General features: G+C 33.5%; 1 protein-coding gene across 1 annotated transcript in view; it reads left to right on the plus strand.

The window, feature by feature from the left end:
- LOC136829035 (organic cation transporter protein-like) overlaps window positions 1-10,166 on the plus strand; it is a 15,578-nt gene extending 5,412 nt beyond the window's left edge. The window contains exons 5-13 of the mRNA XM_067087422.1: window positions 261-364; window positions 3,213-3,367; window positions 3,914-4,082; window positions 4,652-4,790; window positions 5,251-5,444; window positions 7,092-7,252; window positions 8,600-8,664; window positions 9,297-9,401; window positions 9,996-10,166. Coding sequence (XP_066943523.1) covers window positions 261-364; window positions 3,213-3,367; window positions 3,914-4,082; window positions 4,652-4,790; window positions 5,251-5,444; window positions 7,092-7,252; window positions 8,600-8,664; window positions 9,297-9,401; window positions 9,996-10,166 — 1,263 coding nt within the window. The remainder of the gene's footprint in view (window positions 1-260; window positions 365-3,212; window positions 3,368-3,913; window positions 4,083-4,651; window positions 4,791-5,250; window positions 5,445-7,091; window positions 7,253-8,599; window positions 8,665-9,296; window positions 9,402-9,995) is intronic.
- The last annotated feature ends 79 nt before the right edge of the window (window positions 10,167-10,245 follow it).

The following is a 10,245-nucleotide window of genomic DNA, read 5'->3' on the forward strand; positions in this document are numbered from 1 at the left end:
ATATATATATATATATATATATATATATATATATATATATATATGCGTATGTGTGAGTATGACGTGAAATATACTGGAAAGCCTACATATTTACGTGATAGCTCATGCCCTAATTATTGCACAAAATACGAAATGTCAGTCTTTACTTTATAGCCTATGGCACATTACGAACAACATCAGTTTTTATGAATATCCTTCAGGCAGGCCCTTAAAGCACGATATACTAGGTTGTCTATTTATTGTTTTTTATTGATTTACAGTGGCACATAGTCTGCGAGCACGAATACCTTCGCCCTCTCTACCAGATGGTCTACAATGCTGGAGCCTTAATAGGTTGTTTGGTGTGTGGTCATATAGGTGACAAGTAAGTTGAATATCGTTTCATCGTCGTCATAATTAATAAGATTTCTTTCATGGTTTTCAGTTTTTTCATCACATTCAGCTTTATCGTGCCTTCATAAAACTGACTTTGTTGAATTTTTAGTTTAATGTGTAAGCATTTATTAGTAAAGTGAAGAAGGAGATTTTTTCTTTTTTGAGATGTAAGGACACTGTTTTCCCATAGATGTCTTAAGGAAAAAATAAGAAATATATGTCATAAGGAAAAAATTGTTAAAAATTCAGCTGCTATTTGCCCAGAAGATAAAATTGGCAGTAGAAGAACTGGTTGTCGTTGAAGTTGCACCAACAATTCCCAAAGACTTATTATAAAATAACATTTAATTTTCCAGAGATATTACAGTTATTCATTTAATTGTAAACTAAGAAGGGTTAGTGATATCAGTTTCCTACATTACATTATAAACCTTACATTTAGTTTTACTGAAATATTATATTATTTGTTATATTTACAGCAATATAATAATAATATTAATGCAAACCAATTTCAAACAACTCATTATAAATATAGCATTTAGTTTTCCTGAAATATTGTAGTTGTTGCTGTAGTTGCTGCAATTAGAATGTTATTATGGCTAGCAATTTCCAACGATATATATTATAAATTCAACATTCAATTTACCCGAAATATTATTGCTGTTGTGGATGCAACATTAAGATTTACATTAATAATAACGGTTTCCATAAATTATATAAATCAAACACTTATTTCCCTTAATATTGTAGTTGTTTTTGTAGTTGCTGTAGTAAGAATCATATTAATACTAACAATTTCCTACAACGTACTATAAATGTAACATTGAACGTTCCCCGATATATTGTAGTTGTTGCCGAATTAGCAGCAGTAAAAATATTAACTCTCTTAGTTTTCAACAAGGCCTAATAAATGTAGAATTTAATTTTCCTCAAATATTGTAGATCTTGTTGTGATTGCAGTAATAAAAATTATATTAATGCTCACAATTCCTAACAGTGCTTTATAAACCTAACATTTAATTTTCCCTGAATATTATAAATGTTGTGATTGCAGCAATAAATATATTAATTCTCAGAAATTTCCAACAGTGCATTAGAATTCCAACGTTTAATTTTCCCGAAATATTGTGGATACTGTTGCGATTGCAGTAGTAAAAATTATATAATTCTCATAATTTCCAACAGTGTATTAGAAATCCAACATTTAATTTTCCCGAAATATTGTGGATATTGTTGCGATTGCAGTAATAAAAATTATATAATACTCATAATTTCCAACAATGCATTATGAGCCCAACATTAATTTTCCCGAAATATTGTGATTTTGTTGCGATTGCAGTAATAAAAATTATATAATACTCATAATTTCCAACAATGCATTATGAGCCCAACATTAATTTTCCCGAAATATTGTGGATATTGTTGCGATTGCAGTAATAAAAATTATATAATACTCATAATTTCCAACAATGCATCGTAAGCCCAACATTAATTTTCCCGAAATATTGTGGATATTGTTGCGATTGCAGTAATAAAAATTACATAATACTCACAATTTCCAACAATGCATTATGAGCCCAACATTAATTTTCCCGAAATATTGTGGATATTGTTGCGATTGCAGTAATAAAAATTATATAATACTCACAATTTCCAACAATGCATTATGAGCCCAACATTAATTTTCCCGAAATATTATGATTTTGTTGCGATTGCAGTAATAAAAATTATACAATACTCATAATTTCCAACAATGCATTATGAGCCCAACATTAATTTTCCCGAAATATTGTGGATATTGTTGCGATTGCAGTAATAAAAATTATATAATACTCATAATTTCCAACAATGCATCGTAAGCCCAACATTAATTTTCCCGAAATATTGTGGATATTGTTGCGATTGCAGTAATAAAAATTATATAACACTCACAATTTCCAACAATGCATTATGAGCCCAACATTAATTTTCCCGAAATATTGTGGATATTGTTGTGATTGCAGTAATAAAAATTATATAATACTCATAATTTCCAACAATGCATCGTAAGCCCAACATTAATTTTCCCGAAATATTGTGGATATTGTTGCGATTGCAGTAATAAAAATTACATAATACTCACAATTTCCAACAATGCATTATGATCCCAACATTAATTTTCCCGAAATATTGTGGATATTGTTGCGATTGCAGTAATAAAAATTATATAATACTCACAATTTCCAACAATGCATTATGAGCCCAACATTAATTTTCCTGAAATATTATGATTTTGTTGCGATTGCAGTAATAAAAATTATACAATACTCATAATTTCCAACAATGCATTATGAGCCCAACATTAATTTTCCCGAAATATTGTGGATATTGTTGCGATTGCAGTAATAAAAATTATATAATACTCATAATTTCCAACAATGCATCGTAAGCCCAACATTAATTTTCCCGAAATATTGTGGATATTGTTGCGATTGCAGTAATAAAAATTATATAACACTCACAATTTCCAACAATGCATTATGAGCCCAACATTAATTTTCCCGAAATATTGTGGATATTGTTGTGATTGCAGTAATAAAAATTATATAATACTCATAATTTCCAACAATGCATCGTAAGCCCAACATTAATTTTCCCGAAATATTGTGGATATTGTTGCGATTGCAGTAATAAAAATTATATAATACTCATAATTTCCAACAATGCATTATGAGCCCAACATTAATTTTCCCGAAATATTGTGGATATTGTTGTGATTGCAGTAATAAAAATGATATAACATTCATAATTTCCAACAATGCATTATGAGCCCAACATAAATTTTCCCGAAATATTAGATGGGGAAGAAAAAGCTCGGTGATGATTGGCAGCATCTTCCATCTCATAGCTGTCATACTGATGGCAACTGTTCCCTCATACGCGGTCATTCTCACAATGAGGTTTATAATTGGTGTCATGACGTCCATCATGCTTCTGCCTGCTTGGAGTTTAGGTGAGGAATGATTTTCTTTTTCCATTTTTTCTTCTTTTATTTTTTAAGGAGATGTGATTTCGCTTCCAATGGGTGTGTATTTGTTGTGAGTAGCTATATATACATATATATATATATATATATATATATATATATATATATATATATATATATATATATATATATTTTTTATATATATATATATATTTTATATATATATATATATATATATATATATATATATATATATATATATATATATATACATGTGTAGGAATATGTGTATGCATGCTTCACAATGCAAATACTATTTGAATTCAGCTAATGAAAGTTCTTGGCAAAAATTTGCATTCACTAAAAACAAATTAATAGATTACAAAATAAGGCTTTCTGTGTGCTGTTCTTCACGAATATCTTTAAAAAAAACTCACCTTCGAACAAGCAGCGAAAACAAAACAGAATTGCAGTTAATCAGACGGGGTAAGAATACCATGATCCTGAATGTTAAAATCACTCTCACATTTCCAATTTCCCAACATCCACGTACCACAACAACAACAACATCAGCCTTAGAGGTGTCTCCAGCCAAACATCGAAGTCTTGTGGGGATGCTCATGGGACTTCCATATTCCTTTTTCACCGCAGCCAATGCAGGAGTTGCCTACTTCTTAAGGACCTGGAAATACATACTCCTAGTGGGAATCTGCCCTGGAGTCATCTTGTTGCCTCTGGCCTTGTGAGTGCCAGATACCTTTCCTGATTTCAATTACTTTCTAAATTTATACATCTTGTCGTGAAAAAGGAATGCTTTTCAGTATCGCCTGATTACCATGATTTAATAACATACTGCCACACGTGCACAAAGCATACTCTTTGATAAAAAAAAAAATGCTTTTGAAATCATCGTCGATTGCAATGATTTGATAAAACTTACCGCACGTACATTGAACATTAGTGACGCAAAAACTGTTCTTAGGTAATGTTTGATAGTTTTGATTTTAAGAAGAAAAACAGTTACGAGTGTTGTTTACCAGGAATTGTATATTGACTTCATGGAATGTGCTTAAAAAGTATTTAAATGGAACACCTTCTTTATGAACTTAATACCTCGACAGCTGAAATTTAGAAAAGAAGGTTATTACTCTAATGCATTATGTTGATAAAGTTTAACTTGACAATAATAAGCAATAACTAAAAAAATAGAATTTTTAGAGCAAACGAGTGATACAAAAATGCATAAAAATAAATGAATGGCAATATCTGGAAAGAGAGAAAAACAAACATCTACCTATTTTTTTTTTTCAGTTTTATAAACGAGTCGCCCAGATGGCTGATACAAAAAGGCCGAGAAGAGGAAGCTGTCCAGGCTCTAAACAGAGCTGTGAAGTTAAATAAAACCGAACTGTCCGTTCCTCTGGAAACCACTGTCCGAAAGTTGTCCCAGGTTTGTTGTTTGCGAGAGATAGATAGAGGTAGATAAATAAATAGATAGATGGATTTCTAAGGGGAAAGTTAGCGGAAATTGATGAGGTGGATCGGAAGATGTAAAGGATGGAAAAGTTGAGTATAAAGAACTATTACACACACATACACACACACACACACACACACACATATATATATATATATATATATATATATATATATATATATATATATATATATATATATATATATATATATATATATATATATATATATATATATATATATAATATACTTTATATATTTATATATGTATGTATGTATGTGCACACGTGTGTGTATAAATAAGTAGAGAGAGAGAGAGAGAAGGGGGTGCGTGCTTGCTCTTTTTTAAATTCTACTGACTTTTGCCAACAGAGCTTCTTGGTTATATTGCCTAAGAAGTCTTCTGTAATTCTCCCAACACTTCTCTCCCGCAGGCAGTCGCATCGGGGGAGAGCGGAGGAGCACCTGAGGACAAAGACAAAAAAACTCTTAGATCTCAAGTGGAGATGTTGCTCAGATACATCCGATCACCGGCCATGAGACTAATCCTTCTCCTGACGCCACCCCTTTGGTTTACACAGTCCTTCCTTTACCTCAGCATTGCTATTAATGCAAACAACTTCACCACGTAAGTTCTCCTTTTTCTTGAAAGGCGACCAAGGATGTGAGCAACTTTACCATGTAAGTTCTCCTTTTTCTTGAAAGGTGACCAAGGATGCAAACAACTTCACCACGTAAGTTCTCCTTTTTCTTGAAAGGTGACCAAGGATGCAAACAACTTCACCACGTAAGTTCTCCTTTTTCTTGAAAGGTGACCAAGGATGCAAACAACTTCACCACGTAAGTTCTCCTTTTTCTTGAAAGGTGACCAAGGATGCAAACAACTTCACCACGTAAGTTCTCCTTTTTCTTGAAAGGTGACCAAGGATGCAAACAACTTCACCACGTAAGTTCTCCTTTTTCTTGAAAGGTGACCAAGGATGTAAGCAACTTTACCAAGTAAGTTTTCTTTTTGTTGTTTATCATGATTATAAATAACTATACCACATAAGTTTTGTTTTGGAGGCCATCTTGAGTGTAAACAACTTTACCACGTAAGTTTTTTTCTTGGGGGTCATCGTGAATGTGAATACGTTTACCATGCAGGTTTTTTCTTGGAGTTTATCAGGAATTTAAACAACTTCACCATGTAAGCCATCCATTTTATTGAATGTTACTGTAAATGTAAACAAATTTACCATGTGAATCCCGTTTTACCTCAGCATTGCTTTAAAACCTACATCTTTATCGGAAAAGACTATCTCTAATCCAGCGTTGCTTTAATTGTAAATAGCTTTATCGCATCCTTCATTTCAGGGGTGCTAATCAGTGCCAATAATTTTGCCAAATAAATCCAGACTTTTCCTCACTGTTGCTGCAAATGGGCGGTACTCTGGATAATGCATAAATCCACATAGAGCGGGTGAAAAAAATAATAATGACAAGGCAAAATTTCAGATGTCCAGTAGACATCTGAGTTATTTTGTCTTCTTCAGTATGGTACCGCATTTCTCATAGTGTCTCAAACAGCCATTTCCTTCTCGCTATTTCCTCTGTTTTCTTCTTAATCCTTCCTCTTCACTTCCCTATGCAATAACGCATAAATGCTTCGTCTCTGATGCCGTTCCGCTTAGCAGCTACATTCACCTGTGGTTTCTGACAGGCCCCTCTCAACCTGCTCTCTTGAGGATTCGTGCATTTGGGTCTCTAAAGAGCCTATTTTGCTCACTGATCGTGTCCTCAATGTAAAGTTTTAAATAATTAGTCTTAGAATAAAACAAAAATGATGGAAGAGTACTGTACTCTTCTTATCAGGAGAGTTAAGCACTCACAATCATTAATACTCGATAGATCCATAGCAATCGTTATACAAATAGCCAGAGTGTAGAAACCTGACGAGAGATGGGAGGAAAGTATTGTTTAGAGAATTGATTTGAGACACAAAAATCCGAGAACTGTCAACACTGAAGATACAATGAATGAGCTGATCCTATGTATACCTAGAGCATCACTATTTTAATTCTCACCTAATAAAATTGGAATAAAACAATTATTTGGACCAGTAAATAGTTCATAAGAAAAAAAAAAAAAGGCTACCTGCCTTTGGAGGAAGAAACAATGTTCTGAAGGAGTCTTATGCCCCGGCAAACCTCTGCCAGCATGTCAGCAGTACAAACTGTAGACAAACTGGATGTCAACCGCACCTAATCTACTTTGATACATCTCTCTATCCCAGGTCAGGGCCGTTCTTGTACATGGCGCTGACGGGAGCGATGGACGGCTCTGCCATCATCTTGACTACGCCCTTGGCCACCCGTCTCGGGAGAAAGACCATGGTCTCCGGCGGACTGTTCTTCGGGGCGTCACTCTTTCTTGCAGAACAGTTTGTTCCTGCAGGTAAGACGAGAACGAAACCGAGGAATCTTTATTGTAATTTACTGTGGGCACATGCATTTTATTCACGTTGAACGCCCTGAAGTGTTTATCATTGTTTACATTGCTGCAGTTAGTACCTAAATTATTCATAGCCAATAGTTTCTAATAAAAATGCAGTTTTGCTGAAGTACTGAAATACACACATACACACACACACACACACACATATATATATATATATATATATATATATATATATATATATATATATATATATATATATGTATATATATATATATATATATATATATATATATATATATATATATATATATATATATATATATATATACACCTTATTTAATATTCATTATCCTTGTGTTTAAGCATTTATTTTATATCCTTTGCTTTCATGATGATTCACAAATGAACTTAAGACAATACTGACAATTAGATTGTTTAATATCTTAAGGACAAAAGTTTTGAAGAATACAGCCTAATTTATGACGTCTTGCACAAATCTAATATAATAACGACAACAGAAATAAAACAGAAAAATAAAAGCCAAGTTCGAAATTCGTTCCATTCCATTAACTGGTAAAAAGAACAAGGATTCGTAAATGTTGAAGAACCATTATTCATGGATGCTTCATTTTTATCATTTTTTTTCAAAGTGTTCGTTACCTTTACGAACAATTGAACAAACATGGGACCATTCAAATAATAAACAGAAGTATATATTGAAGGAAAACGTCTAATCCTAGGCACATTTCTTCGTTTATTAAACGTAGATTTGTTAGATTAATTTCCGCTGATTTGCTCATATTTCAAAATCATAAGAATTGCCGTTTACTCTATGAGTATTGGGCTAGAAGGAAATGGGAAAAGAATCAACAATAATCTCTCTGCTTCCAGAAAGCATGAGGAAGTGAATTTGCTGAAGCAAAAACCCTCCTTCATATGCAACAACAGCGTTCTGAGACAGCAAAGCTCTCCTCCAGGGTTGAGCAATGATCCGCCCTTCCCAGCTCAAACCCCCAAAAAGTCACTTATCCAAATTCGGACCTCTCTCAAAATTTAGTCTCTTGTTGCCACTTGCGAGGCCACCCCTCGTTGAAATTTTCGTGATAATTTACTCATAACGTTTTGCGTAACTAAGCGTTCAATGTGACAATAAAAGCAAATTTTACCAAAATCGTAACTTATGGGACACATGAAATAATAAGAAGGTTCATACGTCTTCGCTTTTCTTAGTTGTGCTTAAAAACACCTGCCACATTTCAATTATGCATTTTTTCTTTATTTTTATCATTGTTATGGTTTATTCCTCTTAGGATAACGCTATCCTCCTTCTTCCTTGCCTTCCAGATTTTGGCTGGGCCAAGTGGGTTTTGGTCATGGTGGGATTTTTGCTCATAGGAAGTGCTTTCCAGGTGAGTAATTAGAACAGTTTTTTTTTAAGGTAATGAGACTATATTCGTTGATATCAGAATATAAAGTTTTTGGAGCATCTCATTTCAAAGACACATGTAAGAAGGTACCGCTGGTCGTTTAATTAGCAAAGAAAAGCAACGCTGAGTTTGGTCAGTACTTGAATTGCTGACCAAAAAAAAAAAGTTATGATCATCGGCGAAGAAGTCTTTTGAACATCCTTAGGGTAGGGCATTGGCTAGCAGCTTCATGCCATCAAAACTTATTAGACAGAGTGAAACATACATATATGTTACAAATCAGTATCAACGCCTTTAGCCCCGTGCAACGCAAAGATCCTCTCTGAAATTCCGCCACTCATGCCATTCCATTGCTCTGTCTTCCACGAAAGCCAGAACAAGGCTTTTAAACTTTTAGCTGATTACACCTCAATACACACACTTAGATATGTAGTAATCTTTTAGATACGATCCATTTACTCTGCCTAGATATAATCAATCTACTCTACGTAGGTTTATGAATGAAGCTGAAATCTGCCATGAAATCATTACTGTTTCCACGCTAGACGTAATAGCTAAACGGGGTCCTTGAGGATGAGATAGAATGTGTTTACTGTTTACCCAATTCATTCCAGGTCAACTTTATCTACGGACCAGAGCTCTTCCCGACCGAAGTAAGGACAAGAGGATTTGGCTTCCTAAACCTCGTAAGCCAAGCCGGTTTCGTCTGCACGCCAGTTGTCACTCGAAGTCTCTCTCTCTCTCTCTCTCTCTCTCTCTCTCTCTCTCTCTCTCTCTCTCTCTCTCTCTCTCTCTCTCTATCTATATATATATATATATATATATATATATATATATATATATATATATATATAGATATATATATATATATATATATATATACATACATACACATACATACATACATATATATATATGTATATATATATATATATATATATATATATATATATATATCACATTACCACAGGTGAAAAATAAGAAACGGAGTGTAGGTCTGACCGGTTTCGACTTTGTTTCCAAGCCACTGACGAAATGGCTTGGAAATAAAGTCGAAACCGGTCAGACCTACACCCTTCTTTCTTATTTTTCACCTGTGGTAATGTGTGATAAATGAATCACGTACAAAAGTGATAATAATCATATATATATATATATATATATATATATATATATATATATATATATATATATATATATATATACATATATGTGTGCGCGTGTGTATCTGTATGTGTCTATGTATGAACTTGGGCATACATCGCTCATGTTAATATATACTAATTCCATGCATATTCTCCTCCCAACGACAGGCCAAACATGCGTGGTGGGCTGGTGGAGTACTTTTCGGCATCTCCGGGATGCTTGGCGCTCTGACCGTGCTGCCTCTGCCCGAAACGAAAAACAGACCGCTTCCTGAAACGCTGCAGGATGCTGAGAACAGGATGAAAAAGTCTGAGAGTAAATCTAAGGATAATTCTTAGTTCAAGGGGAGACATTTAAAAAAAAATTGCATGAATATACAGGACACCTAAATTTTTTCTGTAACAGTTTTGTTAATAA

Source organism: Macrobrachium rosenbergii, chromosome 43 (genome assembly GCF_040412425.1).
Source record: "Macrobrachium rosenbergii isolate ZJJX-2024 chromosome 43, ASM4041242v1, whole genome shotgun sequence".
Lineage (NCBI taxonomy): Eukaryota > Metazoa > Arthropoda > Malacostraca > Decapoda > Palaemonidae > Macrobrachium > Macrobrachium rosenbergii.